The sequence below is a fragment of the Monodon monoceros genome, unplaced genomic scaffold (genome assembly GCF_005190385.1).
Source record: "Monodon monoceros isolate NGI ecotype Baffin Bay Population unplaced genomic scaffold, NGI_Narwhal_1 Super_Scaffold_7, whole genome shotgun sequence".
Classification (NCBI taxonomy): Eukaryota; Metazoa; Chordata; class Mammalia; order Artiodactyla; family Monodontidae; genus Monodon; species Monodon monoceros.
In genome coordinates this window covers 56325758-56351462 of record NW_021703784.1, presented here as the reverse complement: position 1 = coordinate 56351462, position 25705 = coordinate 56325758, and the positions used below count along the sequence as shown (strand labels likewise).

The 25705-nt window shown below is 47.2% G+C and overlaps 1 protein-coding gene, 1 non-coding gene and 1 pseudogene across 3 annotated transcripts; 1 reads left to right on the top strand and 2 right to left on the bottom strand.

Annotated features, from left to right (window-relative positions):
- Positions 1-2064: 2064 nt before the first annotated feature.
- LOC114887554 lies at positions 2065-11302 on the bottom strand (annotated as a pseudogene).
- On the top strand, positions 8403-8475 carry TRNAR-UCU. Its single transcript has one exon. It is a non-coding gene; the product is annotated as a tRNA-Arg (tRNA).
- Positions 11303-14927: 3625 nt separating the features above from the next.
- UCP3 (uncoupling protein 3) lies at positions 14928-21725 on the bottom strand. 2 transcript variants are annotated; one of them, XM_029209651.1, is made up of 6 exons: positions 20800-21725; positions 20075-20276; positions 19613-19813; positions 18367-18468; positions 17690-17870; positions 14928-15278 (listed from the first exon to the last, which is right to left on the bottom strand). In XM_029209651.1, the coding sequence occupies exons 1-6, from the start codon at positions 20923-20925 to the stop codon at positions 15164-15166; spliced, it is 927 nt and encodes a 308-aa protein (XP_029065484.1). In that variant the 5' UTR covers positions 20926-21725; the 3' UTR covers positions 14928-15163. The 2 variants fall into 2 exon arrangements, with proteins under 2 accessions (XP_029065484.1, XP_029065483.1); XM_029209650.1 differs by having other exon boundaries at positions 14983-15278; positions 20075-20850.
- Positions 21726-25705: the final 3980 nt, after the last annotated feature.

Here is a 25705-nt window from a genome sequence, read left to right as displayed (position 1 = left end):
CCATAACAATATTCAGTGACTGCTTATAAATGTTACCAGTTATCATAAAGTCTATAAAGTTTATCCTTAGATTAATAAAAAGAAATGTAGGGACTTCCCTGGCGGTCCAGTGGTTAAGACTCTGCACTTCTAGTAAACTCAAAATGGATTAAAGACCTAAATGTAAGGCTGGACACTATAGAACTCTTAGAGGAAAACATAGGAAGAACACTCTTTGACATAAATCACAGCAAGGTCTTTTTTGACCCACCTTCTAGAGTAATGGAAATAAAAACAAAGATAAACAAATGGGACCTAATGAAACTTAAAAGCTTCTGCACAGCAAAGGAAACCATAAACAAGATGAAAAGACAGCCCTTAGAATGGGAGAAAATAATTGCAAATGAAGCAACTGACAAAGGATTAATCTCCAAAATATACAAACAGCTTATGCAGCGCAATATCAAAAAAACAAACAACCCAATCAAAAAATGGGCAGAAGAAGACTTCCCTGGTGGCACAGTGGTTAAGAATCCGCCTGCCAATGCAGGGGACATGGGTTCGAGCCCTGGCCCAGGAAGATCCCACATGCTGCAGAGCAACTAAGCTGGTGTGCCACAACTACTGAGCCTGCACTCTAGAGCCCGTGAGCCAAAACTGCTGAGCCCATGTGCCACAACTACTGAAGCCCAAGCACCTAGAGCCTGTGCTCTGCCACAAGAGAAGCCACCACAATGAGAAGCCTGTGTGCCACAATGAACAGTAGCCCCTGCTTGCCACCACTAGAGAAAGACCATGCCCAGCAACGAAGACCCAATGCAGCTAAAAATAAATAAATAAATGGAAAAAAAGGAAAAAAAGGGCAGAAGACCTAAATAGACATTTCTCCAAAGAAGACATACAGATGGCCAAGAGATGCATGAAAAGATGCTCAACATCACTAATTATTAGAGAAGTGCAAATCAAAAGTACAATGAGGTATCACCTCACACTGGTCAGAATGGGCATCATTAAAAACTCTACAAACAATAAATGCTGGAGAGGGTGTGGAGAAAAGGGAACCCTCTTGCACTGTTGGTGGGAATATAAATTGATACAGCCACTATGGAGAACAGTATGGAGGTTCCTTAAAAAACTAAAAATAGAATTACCATATGACCTGGCAATTCCACTACTGGGCATATACCCAGAGAAAACCATAACTCAAAAAGACACATGTGGACTTCCCTGGTGGTGCAGTGGTTAAGAATCCACCTGCCAGTGCAGGGGACACAGGTTCGAGTCTTGGTCTGGGAAGATCCCACATGCTGCAGAGCAACTAAGCCCGTGTGCCACAACTACTGAGCCTGCGCTCTAGAGCCCGTGAGCCACAACTACTGAGCCCAAGTGCCACAACTACTGAAGCCCACGTGCCTAGAGCCCGTGCTCCACATCAAGAGAAGCCACTGCAATGAGAAGCCCACGCACCACAAGGAAGAGTAGCTCCCACTTGCCACAACTAGAGAAAGCCTGCGCGCAGCAATGAAGACCCAATGCAGGCAAAGATAAATAATAAATAAAATTAATTAATTAAAGAAAAAAAAGACACATGCATCTCAATGTTCATTGCAGCACTATTTACAATAGCCTGGTCATGGAAGCAACCTAAATGACCATCGACAGACGAACGGATAAAGAAGATGTGGTACGTATATATAATGGAATATTACTCAGCCATAGAAAGGAACAAAATTGGGTCATTTGTAGAGACATGGATGGACCTGGAGACTGTCATACAGAGTGAAGTAAGTCAGAAAGAGAAAAACAAATGTTGTATATTAATGCATATATGTGGAATCTAGAAAAATGGTACAGATGAACCGGTTTGCAAGGCAGAAATAGAGACAACAGATGTAGAGAACAAGTATATGGACACCAAGTGGGGGAAAGGGAAGGTGGGCTGAATTGGGAGATTGGGATTGACTTATATACACTACCTAATATGTATAAAATAAGTAACTAATGAGAACCTGCTGTATATCATAGGGAACTCCATTTCGCTGTACAGTAGAAACTAACACAACATTGTAAAACAATTATACCCCAATTAAAAAAAAAAAAAAGACTGTGCTTCCAATGCTGGGAGCTTGGGTTCAATCCCTGGTCAGGGAACTAAGATACCGCATGCTGCTTGCTATGGCCAAAAACCCCCTAAAAAACGAAAACAAAACAAAAAATTTTGCCTTAAAATAAAAGTACAGTGCTGATTGCTAAAAAGTTCTTTGTTAAAAAGAAACAAACAACCTAGGGATCAATTAAAAAAAAAAAAAGGAGCTTTTTGTTGCATTAGGATGTGCTGTAATGAGCAAGACTCCAGACAAAATTAAATGTTTGCCAAACATCAATACAACACACTTTTAACATCATTAAGTGTAAGTTATATTGCACCAGCAGAATAGTTTTTTTGACTGGCACTATAAAGCTAACTTTAAGAAAGAAAAAAAGACACCAAGTGTGAATAACAAATGGTGTAACTAAATTACTGCAAATGAAGATTAGCAGTGAGAAGTGAGGAAGGTGACACTCTAAACCATTCTGATACGATGGCATCTCTAATTTACAAGAAGCAGAACTCCCGTATCAGCATAAGATGGTAAAGTGGACTTGAAAAAGTTGGCCTCAGTGTGTATATCCAGTGTTGAAGCACCTTCCCTGAATGAGTGAGCAAAGTTAAGGACATGTAGAGAGAATTTTATGCTGCAATGTCAGAGTCTTTGATGGCTTTCTTCTCTGCAAAAGGTGTATGTAGCAGTTTCCCTACAAACTTCTCATTTAATTCAGAGCTAAATAGTGGAATTTCAAAGCACAGCTTAAGAGAAAGCCAGTCACTTCTGCTGTGGCAACATCAGAGTTGTGTTTTGTTGTTGAGTCCGTTGTTGCTTCCTCAATGACCATTTCACAGGATTCTTCATTTGCTCTGAGCCAGAAGTTAAATACGGTAAATCAGGTTCTCCTTTCTCATCAGAAGCATCACCAGGTTTTCTGTTTACACGTTGACTAGAAGCTTAGATAAGGTGACACATTCACAGAAATCCCTGCAAGCCCACTTTATTCCTTAATATTTGCAATGTTTTATGAACATCCATATTGATACAGCAAACTTTCCTTATAGTTCTGTTTTAATCAAATGGAAAAGGTTTTTCTCATCCCATCATTTAACATCTGAGCTAATCTGAAGTAGGAATTACTTCAGGATTATGACTCCAAAACATTATTAATACTCAGTATTAGCTCTGAAATATATCTGATGGTTTTTGAAGTCTTCTACCTTTGTCCAGTAAAAGAAACAGGGATCTGACTTCTGAGCAGTGGCTTCTGGATAACTGGTCTAATATTCTGAGGAGTACTATTGCTGATGGGCTGTATTCATAAATGAGAGGAGCCATGGAAACAAGCCATGTGTAATTTTGTTTAGAACTCTGCTGCAAGTCACAGGGTCCGAATCAAGAAGGCTCTCACACATTTTAAAAGATCCAGAAGAAAACCATAATTGATTGTTCTGGCTATGTAGTTGTGTGACTGTATCATTATTATACAGAGACAGTATGGTGTTTCTCAGAGTGAGTGCCTGATCAAAATATCTCTGCAGTCTGCACTTTTTCTTCATCAGTGTTTTGAACCTTTTCTAGTTCTGTAAGGAAGCTGTCCAGAGACTTATGTGAAAGTCTGCCAACTTTTGGTACAGGATTTCTCATCATTACAAAGTAAAGTGTTGAGTCAAATAGGCAAGCAATATGCTTTGTGAGTCCTGTAGACAGATCCAAATTGCTTATACTGGCTGTGTCAGCTGGACCTTGACTATTTCTATCAGTACCAGAGCTGACAAAACTTCTTTTCAGGACTCCTACTTTCCTTGCCATCTTTTTTTTTAAATTAAATTTAATTAATTAATTAATTTTGGTTTATTTTGGTTGCATCGGGTCTTAGTTGCGGCACATGGGATCTTCCGTTGCAGCGCACAGGCTTCTCTCTAGTTGTGGCGTGCAGGTTTTCTCTCTCCAGTTGTGGCCCGCGGGCTCCAGGGCACGTGGGCTCTGTAGTTTGCGGCACGTGGGCTCTCTCGTTGAAGCGCGTGAGCTCAGTAGTTGCGGTGCGCGGGTTTAGTTGCCTTGCAGCACGTGGGATCTTAGTTCCCCGACCAGGGATTGAACCCACATCCCCTGCATTGGAAGGTGGATTCTTTACCACTGGACCACGAGGGGAGTCCCTTTCATTGCCATCTTATATCGAATAAAAAGAGTATCTTTTGTGGATGGAAAGTCCTTTTAAATCTTTTTGCAGATGGAACATTGCACCTTGACGAATGTACTTGCTGCACATTTATTACTTATGCCTCTTCTTAGGGGCAGAGCCCAAGCACCAATACATGGAAACATTCTTAGCCAGTGACATGTCTATCTCAAGGACATTTGCAAGCTCTGCAACATTAGTATGCTCATCTATTGAAAGAAATATAAAGTTTCAAAGTAATCACCTAGTCATCTTGAACTCAATTCATTACAAAACCTTCAGGAGAATAAAATTCAGATAAATAATAAATAATTCAAATAAATCCTTTGTTGTATAAACTATGTAGCATATTGTAATATAGGGATTCAGAGAGTTGAGTATATTTCTCAGGCAAAATGCACATCTTTTTATGTCATTTTTGAGTTCTGACCAGCCTACACCACTCACCATGCCTCTTTGGCAGTTTCCACTGGCTTTATTGGTAGAAGATGTGACCATTCCTCAAATTTCAAAAAGAAAAAGTTTGATGATCTACACTGATTCATAATATCAATGTACTGCTATCTTTTTATTGCCAAGAAAACTTAGATAGTCAGCCCTAATAAAATTGGGCAATGAAGCATAACTTTTTTTTGGCCACGCCAGGCGACTTGTGGGATTTTAGTTCCCAGACCAGGGACTGAACCTGGGCCACGGCAGTGAAAGCCCGCAATCCTAACCACTAGGCCATCAGGGAACTCCTAAAGCATAACTTTTTTCATTGTTCATAATGTCCTCTATAATCTCAGTGTAATATGATAATGGTGTTATCCTCAGACCCTTTACCACAATACCCAATAAATGGTAAATATACAGCGTGAAATAATCTCGACTGTAATAGTTCCTCAGAGTATTTGCATTCAATCTTTCTTGACGTGTTTAAGTTATATTTCTGTATCATAACTGACTGTGGGTATGTAGAGGACAATCTGCTTTGCATATTTCCTCTGTGAATTTCCAAGACCCTATCACGTGTTGGTGGGCAGCCTGTTCCGTGAGTGGCTGTGCCTGATGTGGAACTTCCTATCCATGGTGCAAGGGCCCTGGGACAGCTGGTGGGGAGCCTGCAGGAGGCCTGGTGCCTTACACTTTGGAATGCCCGGCTGCCCGGTGAGGGCTCCATACAGCTCAGCACGGCAGAGAACAGTGTCAGGGGTGCATCAGAGAATCTCAGTTTCTTCATTAAATTATACTTTAAGGAAAAAAGAGCTTTTAAAATTAAAATCATCATTCTTGTAAATAATTATGCAGGTTCACTCATCTACTCTCATATGTGACTGTTCCTCAAATTTCAATGAAAGGATTGGAGAATGCCTTCATTTTGCTTCTCTCCATTTCAAAATTCTTGCCTATGTGACTCTTATTTCTAGGTTTACCATATCCTTTCCAGAGTGATCCCTCCTACCTGCATGCATTATTCTATGCTCTTCTGTTTTCTCTAGGACCTTTCCTCCTATCTTCAATCTTTCCTTTCTTCTACTCTGTGTGTGTGTGTGTGTGTGTGTGTGTGTGTGTGTGTGTGTGTATGTGTATAAATTAAAAGATAACCTCAGGACTTTCCTACTCCTTTTACAGTGGCTATTTTTTCTCCTTTCTTTCTCTGCCAAACTTTCTGGACAGTTGGCTGTCCTCTGACATGTCAGCTTCTGGCACAACTCTTACATGTCTGATGAATGAATAAATGAATGATCTCACATTCATCTCTTCATTCACTTTACGCCAGCCACACAGGTCTTTTTTTCTGTTCTTTGAACATGCCAAGCTCCTTCCCATAGGACCTGTGGACTGCTTGTTCCCTTTTCCTGGAACACTTTTCCTCAGATCTTTACGTGGCTAGCACCTCTCATCATCCCTACAGACACACACACACACACACTTCTTGGAGATCACCAGTGGTCCCTTCTTCAAGTTGAGTGCACTTTTTTTTTATTTATCAATTTTCTTTTATTTATTTGTGGCTGAGTTGTGTCTTTGTTACTGCGCACATGCTTTCTCTAGTTGCAGTGAGCGGGGGCTACTCTTTGTTGCAGAGCACGGGCTCTAAGCGTGCAGGCTTCATTAGTTGTGGCTCATGGGCTCTAGAGCACAGGCTCAGTAGTTGTGGCGCACGGGCTTAGTTGCTCCGGGCATGTGGGATCTTCCCCGACCAGGGCTCGAACCCGGTCCCCTGCATTGGCAAGTGGATTCTTAACCACTGCGCCACCAGGGAAGCCCTGAGTGCACTTTTAAGTAAAATTTTTATAGAAGTATAACATACATATTAAACAGTGCACAAATCATAAGTGTACAGCTTGATAAACTTTCATATAGTGAATGCCTCTATATAATTTGCACTCATCAAGAAACATTAATATTATTTGTGAATTATTCTTCAATAAAGCTAAAAAATTTTAAAAAGAAACATTAACACCGCAGAAACAACCTCTCATGTCCCTTCTCAGTCACTATTTTCCCAGAGAATAACTACTGTACTGATTTTTAAAAATATATTTATTTATTTATTTGGCTGCATCAGATTTTAGTTGTGGCATGCAGGATCTTTTTTTTTTTTTTTTTTTTGCGGTATGCGGGCCTCTCACTGTTGTGACCTCTCCCGTTGTGGAGCACAGGCTCCGGACGCACAGGCTCAGCGGCCATGGCTCACGGGCCCAGCCGCTCCGCGGCACGCGGGATCCTCCCGGACCGGGACACGAACCCGCGTCCCCTGCGTCGGCAGGTGGACTCCCAACCACTGCGCCACCAGGGAAGCCCCCCTCTACTGATTTTTAACATCAAATATTTGTTTTGCCTGTTCTTAAACATCATATACATGGAATTGTACTATTTTCTGTCTTTCACTCAACATTAAATTTGTGAGATTCAGCCAAGTTACATGAAGTTGTAGATCTTTAATTATCGTTGCTGTATAGTCTCTACTGTATGAGTATATCCAGCGTATTCACTCTACTGTTGATGGGACATTTCAGTTGTGTCCACTTTTTGTCTATTACAGTAGTACTGCCATGAACTGTCATAACCTTTTGCACTCTTAATAGCCTTATTGAGGTACAACTTAAATACCATACAATTCACTCATTGCTAAGTGTATGATTTAATTAATTCTTAGTAAATTTATACAGTTGTGCAATAATGACCACAATCCAGTTTTAAAATACTTCCATCACCCCCAAAAGTTGTGTTGTGTCTGTTTGCAGTCATTTCCTTCTCTCACCTCAGCCCTGGATGACCACTGATCTACTTTCTGTCTCTACAGCTTTGCATTTTCTAAAATTTTCATATAAGTGCAATGTAGTCTTTGGTGTCTGGCTTCTTTCACTGAACATAATGTTTTTTGAGGCCCATCCATGTTGATGCATGAGTCAGCAGTCTGGTCCTTTTTTATTGCTGAGTAGTGTTCCATCACAGTGACATAGAACATTTTGTTTGTGTACTCACCAGTTGATGGGCATTTGGATTACATATTTCCAGTTTGGGGCTATTATGAATAATGCTGTTATTGACATTCATGTACAAATCTTTGTGTGGATATATGATTTCATTTCTCTTAGGTAAATACCTAAAAGTAGGATGGCTGGATCAGATGGTAAATATATATTTAATATTTTAAAAAATTCAAAAATTTCCAAAGTGGCTCTACCATCTTACATTTCCACCAAGAATGCATGAGGAATCCAGTTTGTTTCCTACAAAGTTTACCACTTTTAGTTGACAAAGCTGTGGATTTTTGCTGTCTGTCAAATTATTACCCATGTTTTATAGGTAAATAAACTGAAGCTTAAGGAGACCAAGAATCTGACCCATGTCACATAGCTAATAAGTATCAGAACGGGGATTCTAACTTTGGTTTTTGTTACGAGGTTCATACTCATTCCATTGACATGAATTGAGATGTATACTTGAATACTCAAGAGATTCCCCACCCCCTCTGCAAAAATAGATTATTCATTGTTTTTTGCTCTCAAAGGCAAAGCTCTATTTTAGGAAGGGGTTTTCTTTAGCTCTTAAAAATTTATTTATTTTAGAGAGAACTTGGATCCTTACCTAACATCATACACACAAATTAACTCAAAATGGATCAAAGACCTAAATATAAGATCTAGAGAACTATATGGACTTCCCTGGTGGTCCAGTGGTTAAGACTCTGCACTTCTAATGCAGGGGGCACAGGTTTGATCCCTGGTTGGGGAAATTCCTCATGCCTCGTGACCAAAAAAAACCCCACAAACCCAAAAAACCTATAAAACTCTTAGAAGAAAACACAGGATAAAAGCTTCATACCATTATATTTGGCAATGATTTCTTAAATGTGATACCGAAGGCACAGGCAACAAAAGAAAACATAGACAGGGACTTCCCTGGTGGCGCGGTGGTTAAGAATCCACCTGCCAATGCAGGGGACACGGGTTCGAGCCCTGGTCCAGGAAGATCCCACAGGCCACAGAGCAATTAAGTCCGTGCGCCACAACTACTGAAGCCCGTGTGCCTAGAGCCTGTGCTCTGCAACAAGAGAAGCCACCACAGTGAGAAGCCCGTGCACCAAAACGAAGAGTAGCCCCCACTCGCCACAACTAGAGAAAACCCGTACGCAGCAATGAAGACCCAACGCAGCCAAAAATAAATAAATAAATAAATTGATTAAAAAAAAAGAAAACATAGACAAATTGGAGCTCATGAAAATTAAAAACTTTTGTGCATCAAAGAATACAATCGACAGAGTAAAAAGACAACCTACAGAATGGTAGAAAATATTTGCAAATCACATATCTCATAAGAGGTTAATATCCAGAATATATAGAGGACTACTAAAACTCAAAAACAACAACAAAAACCCAATTCAAAGTTGGGCAAAGGACTCGAATTGACATTTCTCCAAGGAAGATACACAGATGGCCAATAAGCAAATGAAAAGATGCTCAATATCACTAATCATCAGGGAAATGCAAATCAAAACCACGAGATACCACTTCACACTCATTAGGATGGTTATTATTTTTTTTAATGGAAAATAAGTGTTGGTGAGGATGTGGAGAAATTGGAACACTGTGCACTCTTGGTGGGAATGCAGAGTGGTACAGCTGCCATGGAAAACAGTATGGCAGTCCCTCAAAAACTGAAAAACAGAATGATCCAGCAATTGATCCAGCAATTCCACTTCTTGGTATATACCCAAAATAATGGAAAGCAGCGTCTTGGAGAGATATTTGTACACCGATGTTCATAGCAGCATTTTTCACAATAGCCACAAGGTAGACGCAACCTAAGTATATCCATTGATGGAAGAATGGATAAGCGAATTGTGGCATACATACATATATATATATAAAATGGAATATTTTTCATCCTTTTAAAAGAGGGAAATTCTGACACATGCTATAGGATGAACCTTGAGGACATTATGCTAAGTGAAATAAGCCAGTCACAAAAAGATAAATTCTATATGATTCCACTTATATGAGGTACCTAGAACAGTAAAATTGAGAGACAGAATGTATAATGGTGGTTGCCAGGGCTTCCTGGGAGAGGGAAATGGGGAGTTATTGTTTCATGGGTATGGAATTTCGGTTTTGCAAGATGAAACAAGTTCTCGGGATGGATGACTGCACAACATTATAAACGAACTTGATGTCACTGAACACAAAAATAGTTAAGATGGTAAATTTTATGTTGTGACTTTTATTACAATTTTTAAAAATTAAAACATTAATTCATTCACTCATTAAGTTTGCAATATTCCAGGCACTCTACTAAGGGCGAGGGATACAAGTGTAAACAATACCCTGTTCATGCCTGCAAGGAACTTATAGGCTAGTGTGACCATCAGACAGGTGGGCACAGTGTGACCAGGGTTGTGGGAGCCTGTCAGAGGGGCATCTTAGTCCCCTATGTATGTCAGACCCAGCATATGTTTAACAAATAACAGAAGTCGGCAAAGCAATAAATGCTACAAGATCTGTGCCTTTGATTCATTATCAGAAAACTCTCTACTAGGCAGAGCTGGAGATGGTGAGTCTGCTACTACCCAAGTGGTTTGGTTCAGAGGCCAAAAAATGATTTGCTGGGAATATTACTGAGGGTATTTCTAAGTTACTTAGAACATGTGAGCATTGTCCTTTTTTCTCACTACTCCTTCCAGATGGAATCTTCTGTTGATTTTATTACTATTCTATTCACTCAGCTCCCACTTCCAATACTCTTGTCTGGGTTATGACAACAGCTTCATCTTCCTGTGACCAGAGTCCACCCCACTAATTCATTCTCTGCACTGCAGTCAGTCATCCCTACCTGAAACACTTCAGTGGCTCCACATTACCCTCAGAATACCCCAGACTCCTTAGGGTGGTGTCTTAGCTCAGGCTGCCATAACAATATATCACAGACCTGGTGGCTTTCGCAACAGGAGTTTATTTCTCATTAAGGTCTGGAAGCTGGGAAGTAAGATCAAGGTGCCCATCCATTAGGTTCCCTGGTGGGGGCCCTCTTCCTGACTTGCAGACAGCCTTCTCACTGTGTCCTCACATGGTGGAGAGAGAGCACTTTGGTCTTTCTTCCTCTTCTTATAAGGACCCTAATCCCACCATGGGGGTGCTACCCTCATGACCTCATCTAAACCTAATTACCTCTCAAAGGCCCAAACTCCAAATACCATCACATTGGGTGTTGGGGCTTCAACATATGAATTTTGGGGGCAGAAATATTCAGTCCATAATATGTGGCTTCTCCAGCCTTTCAGGGCCCCTGTTTTCCTCTTTATCCCCATCTCTCTCACTGCTTCCCTTTAGTTGCTGGCAATATTTGAATGCCCCTTGTTCTTGCTTCTTTCTAGGCCTTTGTACAAGCCATTCCCTCTACCTAGAATGACTTTCCCCTCTTTTGCTAGGATAACTCCTATCTGTCCTTTAGGTGTCCTCTGCAAAGAAGCTTCCTGGGCCCCAAACCAGGTCAGGTGTCCTTCATCTGGGTTTCTGCTCTTGAGTGCCTTGTGCATTTCCCTACGGTGGCTCTCATCACACTGCATCGTCGTCTCTCCTGCCCCACCATCCACCACCCCAGTGAACTCCCTGAAGGCAGGACGGGCCTCGTTCACCTCAGCGCCTAGTACAATGTGTGGTTAACGATGTATGCACAATGAATACTTTGGTTTGTATGGCGCTCTGTACTTTTCAGAGTGTCCCGACACAAATTAACTCATCTATAGAGGTATAATTATATTTCCTTACTTAACATTCATTCCTCCTGAATAAAATTTTCCTTTAAAAATATTACTTTTACTAACAAGATTTCTGTGAAGTCAATAATCCACTATGTCACTAATGTGACTGAGTCAGGGGTCAAACTATCTCATTTTTCCTGGTATACTAGAAGAGCTTGTGAAAAAGCAGATTTCTTTCTATAACCCAGCAGGGCCCGATGGGGCCTTCCTGGGACAGACCCCTCTCCTATAGTCTCTGCTTTAGCTCCTCTGTGAATTACCTAGATAATCATATCTGATGCTCATTTCCTGAGTAGTTTTACAGATGCTAAAACTTCCACCAAATGGAAGAAATTAACTACTTGATGATGATGAGCCCATAGCCCCCAGACCTGCTGGCGCCTGAGGATTGATAATGTTACCCCTGTGACATCATCCTGTTACCTTACCATCAACCAATCAGAGAATTGTGCACAAGCTGTTCACAGACCCTGGGATGCCCCTCCCTCACTTTGCCTTTAAAAATGCTTTGCTGGGACTTCCCTGGTGGTCTAGTGAGTAAGACTCTGTGCTTCCACTGCAGGGGGCACTGGTTCAATCCCTGGTGTGTGTGGGGGACTTCCCTAGTGGTCCCTGGTGGTTAAGAATCCGCCTTCTAATGCAGGGGATGCGGGTTCGATCCTTGGTCGGGGAACTAAGATCCCACATGCCACAGGGAAACTAAGCCCACGCGCTGCATCTAGAGAGCCCATGCACTGCAACTACTAAGCCTGTGTGCCACAACTAAAGACAAGCCTGTGCACCACAACTAGAGAGAAGATTGTGCGCTGTGACGAAAGATCCAGCGTTTCGCAACTAAGACTCGACCCAGCCAAAAACAAACAAACAAAACAAAACAAACAGGGAGTTCACATGTTTTGAGTACTAGCTTTCCTGAACTCCTTGCTTGGTGCCCTGCAATAGGTGCTGTACCTTCCTTCACCACAACCCAGTGTCAGTAGATCAGCTTTACTATGTGTGGGCAAGAGGATTCAAGTTTGGTTCCATCCACCTCACTACAAATAACTCAATTTTGTTTCTTTTTATGGCTGAGTAATATTCCATTGTGTATATGTGCCACATCTTCTTTATCCATTTATCTGTCGATGGACACTTAGGTTGCTTCCATGTCCTGGCTATTGTAAATAGAGCTGCAGTGAACATTGTGGTACATGACTTTTTTTTTTTTTTTTTTTGCAGTACGCAGGCCTCTCACTGTTGTGGCCTCTCCTGTTGCGGAGCACAGGCTCCGGACGCGCAGGCTCAGCGGCCATGGCTCACGGGCCCAGCCGCTCCACGGCATGTGGGATCTTCCCGGACCGGGGCACGAACCTGCGTCCCCTGCATTGGCAGGCGGACTCTCAACCACTGCGCCACCAGGTAAGCCTGGTTCAGTAACATTTTGAGTGACTTGATGGAGGTAGGTGTCTGTGAGGGTGCAGTGGGGGAATGAGTATTGGCCTCAGCTGGTGATCTGACCTCAGGAGTTTGCATCCCTGGCTTCCTGGTGGCAGAAAGTGGGAGGCAGGACTAGGAAGGGAATGCCTGTGGCTTGGAGGAAGCTCTTAGTTCTTAGAATCACAGAACTTTAGTCTTAGGTCATTTGGTTCAACCTTTGCCTTTAAGAAGTGGGGAAAGAGATCTAGTATTTTGCCCAGAAAAACCTCAGAAGACCTCCCACCAATCTTGTTTTCCCTCTCCCAAAAGCCTGAAGTTGGAGGTCACTAGGCTTCTGATCTCAATCAAAATATCTCTCAGAAGCATTTATCCCCTCTCTTTCAGCAGCATCATCTGAATAGTATGCTCTGGATAGATGATGGGTTAATATTGCTACATAGAAACTCATGGAAGGCATAGTCCTTGGCCTCTAGGAACTTACAAATCAAGACCAAGTGTTTAAAAATGATTTGCACATGCCGTCAAGTCAAAAGAAAGAGAAAGTTTTAAATATAGCTTTTATTTGAAAGCTGAACCAGACATTAAATCAAAATAATTTTTATTTTTTTGCTTTTGCTTGGACTTTCCACTTCGTATATGTAGATGCTCAAAAATTATGATTTAGATTTAGGAAAGTGCTGATTTCGGAAAGTGGATGTTCGTTTTTCCCCAGGGTGCAGAGGAGTCAGAGTAGGGAAGGAAGGATGACATCACTGAACACCTCCTGCAAAGTGAGGATTGTCATTCCCACTTCTCTGTAGGACTCTGAGGTGCAAGGATTCCCCATGGTTAGGTTGCTAATAGTTGTGTGTGTGTGTATGTGTGTGTGTCTGTGGTTTGAACCCAGTTCTGTCATCAGAGCCACACAGGCTGCTAAGAAGCAGAAAGTCTGGCATTCTGGGTCCCAATTATCAATGTGAAATACGGCCAGTTAAGTTCAGAAGGAGGTTATCTGGTTCAAGCCTGCCTTTTACATATGGAGGTGCCGAACCCCTAAACGACAGAGCAGCCAGCCTGCAGAAGGGCAGAAGGCAGTGTATGTGTGTGGGCCAGGTGTGGCCCAGCGCTGACACACAGGAAGCCTGAAGCGAGAAAGGGTGATTCCATCCAAGAAAGAGAAGGCAGAAAAGTGGCTATTCTCATTCCCACACTCAAGGTGTGAATTCCTTTATTGAGTCATAGTAATTTTCCAAAAATTCTGATTCCTGGTACTTTAGGCTCTCAGCTCAGTATTTATCTCTTTGTCCCCAAACTCCACACCCTTCAAGGTGCCTCACAGTCCAGCACGGAGTGGGGGCCTCCCACAGCTGCACATCATTCTCTGTCACCCCTGGCCCCCAAACCCCTGGTTCCTTTGGTCTCACCTCTAGACAACTGTGTCCTTCAAAAACTTCTTCCCTGGCACTTCCTCACTGACCTACAAAATCTTTCCCAAGGCATGGTCCTTCTATTTACATTTTTACAGAGCTTTTGCTTTTATAATGTGCTTTCTTGCCTACCTTCTCACTTGATCCTCATAAACACCCCAAGTGAGGTAGGAGGAAAGGGATTATTGCTTCCATTTTACAGGAAAGAGACTGAGGCTGCCCTCTTGATTCTCCAGTGTCATCAGCAAACATTTATGGGTCTAAGCCTCACACTGGCTCAGCAGTGCTCCTTTGGCACAGGTTCTAGGTTTTCTTTTCTTCTCACGTTTCCTGGAATCCCGGTGGGTTTTACACAGCAGGCACGCTACAAATATAGCTGATGATGCCTGGCTAACCGAAGGCTGCAGTCAAAAGCTTTGTGTTGCTTTGGCGGTGCCCCTGTAGACTCGGCTGATTTCCAAGTGAATCGCATGCCACTCCTGTCCCTTTCCTGTTTATAATTCATCGTCTAATCAGATTTTTCAGGGGATGTAAGTTTGCAAACTTCCGTTTTATCCAAATGGATCTGTTTTGTTTTTCCTTGCCTAAATGTTAGGCATCCAACCTGATGGGTTTCACAAATTAATGTAATTTATTTTCCATGTTGTCAGTGCAAAACAAAGGTGTTCTTAAGACAAAGCACTGAAGACCACAGTCCTTCCTCCTCTTCTGTTTCTTGAGTCAGCAGCAAGTAAACAGTTCTGTAAACATGTGTGGGTCTATGTCCTTGTGTGTGTGGACCCGCTGCTTTATTCCACCCTTAACTGGTTTTGTCCTAGTTAAGTACCAAGTGGCCTTGTCTTAGTCAAAATGGAGATTCCCGTAGCATCTGGACTTTCATCAAGGCCCGTTTCAGTTGCTCGTAGGTGACGAACATCACCACATTCCAGGCTCCCAAACGCAAAAATGAGGGTGTAAATCTGACGAGAGAAACAACCACATGGTCAGGTGGGTGGACTGGAGTCCCACATGGATCTATGTGCTCTCCCCACTCGGTGCTGGTGCCAAAGGACTAGCCTTCTGTTAGTCACGAGCATTTTCTGAGATTGTTCAGTCAGTTTCTTCTCTACTGAAGGAATTTAGGCAGAAGCTGGAGTTGGGAAAGGAAAGAAAACTAACATTTTGAGCCGTGTTACTGTGTCAGGCAGTTAATTCTCACGGTTCTATCAGGTAGCTATGATTGTTGCCAGTTCTTTCTCTTCAGAAACCGAGGTTAAGTAGCTCAGTTAAAACCACCTGACTCCATTCTGCTGCTGGGTATTTCTGGGCTCATTTACAACCTGAGTGGCCACCCCTGCGGAGACCTCGGCCTCCAGCTGGAGGGGCAAAAACAACGTGACACCAAATTTAGTTACTCTCCGGAGAGCCTGCCAGTCCTGCGGTAGGTAGCGCGGCTGGGCGATAGCCCCCCTCGGCTGTGCTTCGCAGACTCAGGGAGCGGCCCGGCCCCTGCCTCTTCTTCAGCCTCTCTCTCTGCTAATCCCCTCCTGGTCCTCTCAGCTCCTGCCAGACGCTTCCTCCCACACCTTTGCCCGTGTTGCTCCTTCTGCTTGGAATATCTCCTTCTCTCCTTGCCGGGCTGTTCGCTCTTGGCTCCGTGGGACTCAGCTTGGGCACCAGAACCTCCCACCAAGGTCTCTCCTGAACCCTCAGCCTGGGCCCCTCACAGGGCGTATAGCACGGGGACAACGAATGTGAACTCTGGCGTTAGACCTGGATTCACATCCTAGCTTGAACAGCTTCTTGAACTTAATCTTTCTCAGCCTCAGCTTACTTATCTGTAACATGAGGACAGCAACACCTACCGCACGGAGTTGTCGAAAGGATTAAATGAGTTAAGGTACAGCGCATAGCACAGGGCCCAGCAACCGCAAGATGCTCAGTGAATGTTTGCCAAGTGAAAGTACAAACCGAGACAAGTGGCTACAGCTGAAGAGTGAAATGATGGCGGCACTTACAGGAAAAGAACTGTCAGCTGGAACTCAGTTTTGTGACGTCATCCCAGGGTCGAGAACATGGTTGCTTGTTGGGCCCAATCTAACGCTGGGTGCCAGAAAACTATCCTCAGTGGTGGAGGTAAGAGGGCCAAGCAAAGAGCTTAGCGTGGGATGGACGATGTGGGTGGTATCTGATGGTCAGTGTTTGAGCCGTGGCTCTGCCGTTCAAACTTTGTGAGCTGGGACAAGTTCCATGACCTTTCTGAGCCTCGGTCTCTTCCCCAGTAAATGTGGAGAACATGGCCCAGTTCAGGGGGGTGAGATAGTATTTGTGAAGTGCTTAGCAAAAGGCCTCATACTTAGGGACTTAGCAGTCATGATGATTGTTAATGACTATAGAGTGCTGCCTTGGTGCTGGGGACTCTGGGATATGGAAGATGTATACAGTTGACCCTTGAACAACACAGGTTTGAACCGTGAGGGTACACTTATACACAGATCTTTTTGCAATATTAAATACTACAGTACTGTATGATCTGCGGTTGGTTGGATCCGTGGTTGGTTGAATCTGTGGATGTGGAACCAGGGATTTGGAGGAACCATGGCAATGGAGGAACCTCATGTATGGAGGGCCGACTATAAATTGTCCACGTATTTTCAACTGCATGGGGTCCATGCCCCTAACCCTTGCATTGTTCAAGGGTCAACTGTATAAGCCACAGTCCTTGGCTGCAAGGAGCCTGCACTCTAGCATGGGGGATAATTTAAACTTACAAATACTATAATATTGATACAAAGTAGGAAGTGGTAGATCCCATGAAAGTGGTGTGGAGGAAGTATCACTGAAGTTCACAGAGGGGGAAAGTTTACACCTGAGAGTGTTAGGGAGGAGGTGGCATTTGAACTAGTCTTGAAGGACAGCTAAGATGTAGAGCATGTGGATGGCTCAGGAAAGGCATTCCACGCAGAGGGAACAGTAAATGCCAAGGCAGAGAAGCAAGAAAACATGAAGCACATTGGGCACTAGGGCTGCCGACTGTGGTGATCCACAGTGATGGCGGTGGGTCAGGGAAAAGTCTCAGGATTACCAACCACCTTTCCCTCCTCCTCCCCTGCCCAGGACGTTTGCGGATGGCACTTTGACCTATGCCTAGAAACCTTTTTCTCAGATAAGCCTCCCTGACTCTCCAAATCAGACCTGGTCCACTCTTTCTAAAAATCATTTCCGTAGGTCTTTATACTTGTCCTTTGTGGCATTTACACCTGTGCTGTTCACCAGTGTGTTTCCAGGTGGACCCATGGTAGACACAATCCACATGGCGGGAAGGAAGGGAGCTGGGGAGGGAGGCCTGCTTCTCTAGGAGGGAGTACTGGCAGCAGGAGGGGAGGCTCACCCCTTATAGAAGGCTGTGGGGCCCTCCTGGGTCACCATCTTCAGCATACAGTCGAAGGGGCTGCGGTACTGGCCTGGGGGTGAGTTCATATACCGGGTCTTCACCACATCCACTGGGGAGGCCACCACTGTGGCACAGAAGCCAGCTCCAAAGGCAGAGACGAAGTGGCAGGGGAAGTTGTCTGTCGCAGGTTAGGGAAGAGCAAATGTTGGGCTGTGAGACGAGGTGTGCCCTTGCTTTCTGTTTCATATGTGTCCACTGTTTGTCCCTCATGAAACTGTGAACTCCCTGAGTGTAAGGATAGTGTTTTCCAAATCTCTCACAGTGCCCAGGGCGGAGCTCTTGGTAAGGACTCGTAAAACAGAACTGGGCTGTCCCAGGGTTGGAAGGTAATCCAGTCCAACCACCTAGTTGGAGGAAACTGTAGTCAGAGAATGTGACCCTTGCTTAAAGGTGCACGGGGAGAGGTGGCACGGGGCTGGAAGCCAGGTCTCGGGCCTCCTGTCCAGGGTTCTTTCCTACTCATCATGATGATGTGCTGGGCACTTTTTGCTGGGCACTGCGCCTCCCTCTACTCCTTCTGAAGCCCAGTTGCCTGTGGGTGGTGCCCACTCTCTGGTGTCCCGGGTTCCCTCTCTGCTATGGGAGGGCCGTCTGCCTGGAGCCCAGGGCCTCACCGGTGAGCAGGTGGTAGTTTAGCAGCTTCTCCTTGATGATGTCGTAGGTCACCATCTCAGCACAGTTGATGATGGCATTCCTCGTGATGTTGGGCAGAGTTCCTGTCAGGGAGGGGGTGGGGCTGATGAGTGGGGAAGAGGAGAAATGGAACCCCTGGCTGCAAGGCCACAGGCCCCAGTTGGGGGGACATGGTGCCCCATTCCAGGGGTCTCAGAGGAGCCCACCTCAGGTGGGCAGATTCCATACTTTCCTTTCTGATGTTTAAAAACTCTCACATTATCCATGTCCATCTTAGAGACAAAAAACAGAGGCCCTCTTGTATTTGTTTGGGCCACAGTTCAGAGGATAATCTGCAATATCTATCAAAATTAAAATATGCCTCCCTGAGACCTGGCTAGAGGCAGAAAAGGAAGCCTTTCTTTGGAAGCGGGAGGCTAGGCTCTTGGAACAGTGACAGGATGTAGCCCTGGAAGGGCCCTTGGAGAGCGTCAAGACCCCCCCCCCCTCCCCACCGCCCCGGTTTCACAGATGAGGGCTGGGCTCCAGGAAGGCACACAGCAAGTGAGGCTGTGACCCAGGTGTCATGCCTTTAACCTTCACTGGGTCACTGTTTCCTCTGCAAGATTCACGTGAGCCCCAGCCACACGTGGGAGAGACAACAGCATTTGTCAAGGTGGCCACCACTCAGACACGTAGGGAACCCTAAAGCCTTGTTCCCAAGGAAGCCCCCTCCTCATGGCTGCTTCCCCCAGTGGCCTCTGTTTCCTCTCCATGCCCTGCAGTCGTCCTCGTCGGCCTCTGCTTCGGAGGCCCTTCCCTCACTCTCTGCTGAGCCGGCTCAGCCTGTGAGGCCTAGATTGTGCGTCACCTCCCCCCCCCAACCCCCAGCCCGCATGGCCTCTCCTGCCTCCGGCCCTGCCCCTGCGCGTGAACCCAGCACATCCTGCCCTGTGGAGTAGCTGCTCCTTGACATGTCCCCTCTCCTCTGTGTGACTGTGAGAGCCACGAGGATGTCTTCTATTCATTTCTCTCTCCCTCACAGTCCTGCACGTGGTGAAGAGTTGGCAAACTGAACTGAATTTGGGGCAGGGTGGCGGGTCAGCTGGGATGTTGCAATGGTTGGGATGTTTCTTTAGAGTCGCTGAAATACACTTGCTGGGCTGCCCCCTTGCCCAGTTCCCTGCTCCAGCCCTAGGGTAGGGAAATCACTGCCCAAGACCCCCTGAACCTGGAGTCCAGACCTACCTTTCCACAGGCCCCGAACCCCTTCCTCCCTGGCGATGGTCCTGTAGGCATCCATTGTCCCGCTGTACTTCCTATTGCTCCCGGGCCCAGCGTGCACGCTGGCCTGAAATCGGATCTTCACCACATCCGTGGGCTGGGCACAGGTCACTGCCATGGCCCCGGTGGTGCAGCCCGCCAAAATCCGGGTAGTGATGCTGCAGTCTGGAGAGGAGGAGAGTGAGTGGGCCAGTGTTCTGCCACCCAGCACCTCTCTGGGCCTGATGCTGATCTCTGGGGGCTTCCCCTGCTCGATGCCTTCCTCTCTTGGGCCAAGGTTCCAGAGCCTCCTTAACGGAGGCTCAGAGTCTTCTCATGAGCATGTTACCAACTTCTCACGCCCCAGCTCTGCCTCTGAGTCTGCACTGCCCTGGTCTTCTGACCCACAGCCTAGATTCTGCTTCCGCCCACCCCCTCAGCACTCACGGTCCGATCCCTTGGGGGTGTAGAACTGCTTGACGGAGTCATAGAGGCCGATGCGGACGGAGGCGAAGCTCATCTGGCGCTGCAGGCCGGCGACCAGCCCTTTGTAGGGGCTGCGGGGGCCCTCGGTGCGCACCATGGTCAGGATGGTGCCCAGCACCCCGCGGTACTGCGCGCTCCGGGCCGCCTGGTTCTCCCCCTGGATCTGAGGGACACCCCACAGCGGTGTGAGGGGCTGGGTGGGGGGTGGATGGGGCTGTGTGCAGGGGGGCCTGCTTGGGGCTGGACCTTGGAAAAGCATGATCACAGCATCACATCCCGGTAAAAATGACAGTTTTGTGTAGCAGTTTCCAGCCCACAAACTGTTGTACACAGTGTGGTGTTGGATCCTCAGGGAGAACAGCGTGGATTGTTTTTCTTGGTACAAATTGTCAGTGGCTTGCCCAAGCTCACCCAGTAATTCCTTACTTCTACTTCTCACTTTTTGGCTTACAAAGTAGGGCAAGGCCATGAAGGGCCCTGGCATGTCCTGCCAAGGAATTAAGATCTTTTGGTCTTGGGTGATGGTGATGGGGAGGTGGCGAGGCAGGGTTGTGGGCAGTGGGGTGAGTGGCCTGCTCAGGGTCCGCTGTGAGGAAGAGCGAGCGGGCAGACACTGCAGGTGCCCCGGTGGAGAACTCAGCCCCTCCGCTGATGGGAGTAATGACCCTCGGCCAAAGGGCGCCTACCTGCAGGCGGACCTTGGCCGTGTCCAGTGGAAAGGTGAGGAGGTCAGCGAAGCAGGCTGCTGTGCCCGCCCCCAGGAACTTCACAGCCGTTGTGGGAGGCACCTCTGAAGGCTTCAGTCCAACCATGGTCCCAGGGGCTCTGCCCGGTCCCTCCAGGGCCCAGCGGACGTCCAAGGAGAGAGGCTGCTGCACAGCCCTGGGCTTCAGTGCATGCAGGAGGCTGCAGGAGACAGGCCAGAGGAGGGGATAGAGCCCATGCCCTCTGGGTCCGTCCCCAGGCCCCCCTCAGCATCAGGAGGGTGTTTATAAGGGAAAAGCCTGTGCATGGCTGTGCTTAGCTGTGTGGATTTGACTTAAAAGAACAGGTCGCTTTCCTCCCTTATGTCTTGCCATCTTCACCCTGACCCCTCTCCCCTCCCGGTTGGAGGTGGGTCTTCACTGTATAAAGGCTCAGGCAGGGACAGGCAACCCCCAACCCCGTTCTCCTTCCCCAGCCTCAGGCTGCTTCCTGCGAAAGGCCTGCTCCCTGAGGTGTATGGAGAGAGAGCCTGCCAAGTCTCATCGCTTTAGGCCCTGCCATCCCAAATCAACAAAATAAATGTGCCTCATGGCTCAGTTAAACTGCTAGCCATCTTGGATGAGGGGTTGTAGTTGTTGTTTCCTCCAAGCCTGCCTGAATGTACTCTTCTTTACTTAAAACAAACACAGTCCTTCTCAGCCTGTGATTGCTTCTCTGTCACCAAAGATATTTAGCCTGTGACTAGAGATGTTTCCTCCCAACACTGCAGGACTCCCGGGCTGGTGTTCTGCTGTGGAGGGACGGGGTGGGGGGGCGGTGACTGACCCTGGGCCCCTCTGCTGCTCGGCCTCCCCAGGGCTCTGAGGGGGACTGTGCCCCCTCCCTGCCCCCAGGGGTGCACTTGTGCCTGCACCCATCTTACTGCTGGTGGACCAGGGGCATGTGTACATGAGGGTCCTGGTTTAGCCTTGGTTACCTTGGGAAGCGGGCACAGGCCTTTGGTGCTGATGCCATCTCTTGGCAGTTCATGCCCATGGGCACCCCAACTCACACACTCGGCGCCCCCCAGTGTGCTGGGATCCTGGACCCTTCAGCATTGTCACCCCTGGAGCCAGGGCCAGTCCCATAGAGTTAGCTGTTAAGTGGGCTGACTGTGTGCCCCCTTCTCTATGGTAATAGAAAAACTCTGGTCCTGTGGTGAGGAAACCTGAGTTCCTGCCCTGTCTTCATGGCTTACTAATGGGTGAGGGACATTAGATACATTATTTAACCTCTCTTGGGTAAATGGGAATGATATATTACCTATTCACCAGTGGTGAAATGGATTCCAAAAGATAGGGGTGACCACTTGAGGCTTTTTTCAGGACTGTGGTCTACAACTCTGGTTCTCCCTGTCCTGTCTCTTCAACCCACATGGCTCCCTAGACTCTTATGCTTGCTGTCGCCTTTCCCTAGAAAATTCTGTTCTTAAGAAGGAGCTGATGTTTCTAATTCATGCTAAGGTGTAAGTGACTATCTTAATGATCAGCTATTTCTTGAACACTATGGCAGGTACTAGGGGAGGAAAGATATGGAATGAATCATGTTTGGCCCTTGCCCCCAAGGAGCTTACATTCAGGAACACAGATAGGTGTAGAATTATCCAAAGGGAACGAAGGAGGTGAGATGGAGGATGGGTTGAGATGGGAGCTCACCAGCCACTGGATCCCAGTCTGGAAGCCTGGGTCATAGTGTGGAGGGACAACTTTTGAATCCTGCCCCGGGGAAGGGGGTGCTTTTATTTTGATCTCTCCCGGCATGAAGTTGCACTTAACATTTTACTTTTATTTTTAAAACTTTAAAAATTGAGATATAGCTTACATATAAGGATTGTATGCATTTTGAAGTTACTGAGTCATAAAGGGAATTGTGCACCGATTCTGGAATGTTAGGCCTGGACAGCAAATGCAGGAGGAGATTTTCTGGATGGGGACCTAACCTAGTGTCCAAGCATAATTCAGATCATGTCACTCCCCTGTTTTAAAGCTCTCCAACCGCCCCCGCCCCGCCTGGTTATTCAGAACAAAGTCCAAAGTCCTTGTCGTGGCCTATGGACCTCCCTAAGACCCAGCTCATGCTAAGTTCTGTGCTTGGCGCTCCAGGAAATCTGGAGATGAGTAAAAACAGTCTGTGTGACCTGCCCGTGGGGAACTCTCAAGGAGTCTTGTGGGGGCGTAACTGCAGTGCAAGATGGGCTGGATCAATGTTGGAAGGAAGGAACCATCAAGAAGGGACCCCAAGGAGGGAGAAACCCTCTCTCTTGTTTGTGAGGTAGAATTAGGACAGTTTCATGGTGGGGGGTGGGAGGAGGGCCTTGAAAGGTGGGCAAAATTTCAGCAGCTGGAGAAGTGGGAGGGGGGTTCCAGGTGCAGGGAAGGGCGTGCGCTTGTGCGAGAGTCCAGGGCACCGCTTAGGGTAGGAGGAGGGAATGGCTATGGGGCATGAGGCTCTTGCGGTGGAGCTTTACACACAATTTCACTGAATTCTCACAACTTTCCTGAGAGGTAGCCTCCCCCTTCCTCTCCCTGCGTTTGAGCAAATGGAGGCTCAGAGATGTTGGCTTGCTCAGTGTTACCAGCCACCAGTGTCAGAGCCTACTAGGCTTGAAACAGCCCTGGAAAGAGGGCAGGACAGCATTTAAATCCATTTTACAGGTGAGAAAAGAGAGGCTTAAGATGGAAAGAGACTTCCTCAAATTCACAGAGCTCCAACCAGGTTCTTGTGGTGGCAATAAGGCCCCCTTCACCGTTCATTCCACTCAGGGGCCCCAGTGGATATGGTAGTGTGGATATCCACCATCTTGCTTTTTTGTTGAGGGCATTCAAAGCCCTTTAAATTGCATACAAAACACCTCTCTGGGGAATCAAGTGCTAAGCACATAGAACAAGAGCTTGGGGAGGAGGGCTGGGTGGGTGGGCATCGGTGTCCAGTTTGGCAGAGGAAGAAAATGTGCCCAGAGAGGCTGAGACCAGCGCACGGCACGCAGTCAGGCCTCAGGCTCCCCCTGCAGTGCTCCTCCCACAGCCCGTCTGCCTGCCTTTCTGTGTTGCCTCCCTGAGAAGGTCCAAGGAGGATCTGGCCCCTTGGGAGGCTGGCGTGGAGCTGAGCCTGGCTGAGGGGACAGCACTGCAGGCGTGCGGGGGGAACACTGTCCTCCTTCCCCTTCGCCCTGCAGAAGCCCAGCAGCTGCCAGGCAGGCTCAGTCCCCGGCAGGGAGGCTCTGGCTCCTCCGTCTGGGGTTGGAATGAAAGTGCCTGGTTGTGTGTGGGAACAGCTGCCAGTGCCTGCATCCTGTCAGCCTCTCTTCCCTAAAGCCCTGGCCTTTCCCCTCCTCTGACAGAAGCTGTGCTGCTGGGAACCTCGGCTTCAGGAATGTGAGGGCCCGACTCTCAGGGCAGGGAGGCCCTTGGGAGGTGTGTTCTCTAGTGTCTCCTGCTGGTTGTACAAGTGTCCCTTTTTCAAAACCTTGGTGGCCACCCAGGCTCTAATAGAAGAATCCTGCAAGTTAGGTATTTTAATTCCACTTTCAGAGTTAGGAACTGAGGAGCAGAGGTGGGATCCCGCCCAGGGCTGTGTGACTCAGTGCATTCCCTGCCATTGGCCCCTGGCGTGGAGTGTTTGCGATGGGCCAGGCCCTGCAGGGAGCACTTGGTGGGCTTTGCCTCATGGGCTGGGTCCGTCTCCCAGGGGCCGCCTGTGTCCTCTGGCCAGAGGGGCTGAACCATCAGGCACGGCTTCCCTTCTGAACCTCCTTTGTCCTCAACTGCCTCTGTCCCACACCTTCTTTAGGATTAGCTCTGGTTTTTTGGTTTTTTTTGGCCACGCTGCGCGGCATGCGGGATCTTAGTTGCCCAACCAGGGATCGAACCTGTGCCGCCTGCAGTGGAAGCGTGGAGTCTTAACCACTGGACCGCAGGGAAGTCCCTAGAATTAACTCATTAACTGCAATGGTTTCCTGCCTAGATGGGGGGGTGTCCCAAAGCAGGGACTGGGGCTACTTATCTTGGTTCTCTGTGCAGCCTGGTACAGGGACGGCCCAGGGCCAGCGGGGTCCAGGGAGGACCAGTTGACCAAGGGACCCCACTTGCTGAGGTGAGGAAATGGGCAACAAGGTCTGAGATGTCCACAGTGTTCTTTGGTGGAGGGCCTCAAATGCCACAGCTGTACTTAGCGAGAATGGGGACTGGTTGGTGTTTTCAAGGTGAGAAATGACACCATCAGACCTGTGTTTGGATCAGGCTGGTGCAGGTGTCAAGGATGGACTGGAGGCTCAGAGACAAGTGAGGCTGAAGGGATGGTGCAGCAAGAGGTGTTGGAGCCTGAACTTGGTCAAGAGCAGCGGCCAAGGGTGAAGCTGGAGCCTATTCCAGAGGCTGTCCCAAGCCCCCCACGGGAGGGTGGAGTGGACTCAGGTGCGGTGGGCTCTAGACTTTCACTGGTCAAGTGGGGGCAGGGCAGGGGGGAGGCCACAATGGTGGGCACAGGCAGGGGCCCTGAGGCCAGTGCTCCTTAACCTCCTTCCCCCTTTACTCCAGCCTCCTGAATTGGTACCCAGGGAGCCCTAGCAGCCAGCAGAACTTTCCCACTGGCAAAGGTGAAGCGTAGAGCAGACCCTCCTTCCTGTGCTCTGCTGGGGCACGTGAGGGATGGGACATTTCAGCCTGCACGCGCAGAGTCGTGGTGCCCCATTAACATCTGCCGAGTGCTTCCTGCACCAGGCACCGTGCTAAGGGCTTTACAGGCATTGACTAGTTCAACCCCTTTATACGGCATACAAGGTAGCTGCTATGATTGTCCTCATAAACAAGGGCCCTGGGGCTTCCAGGGCTTCAGCTAATCGTAAGGCTA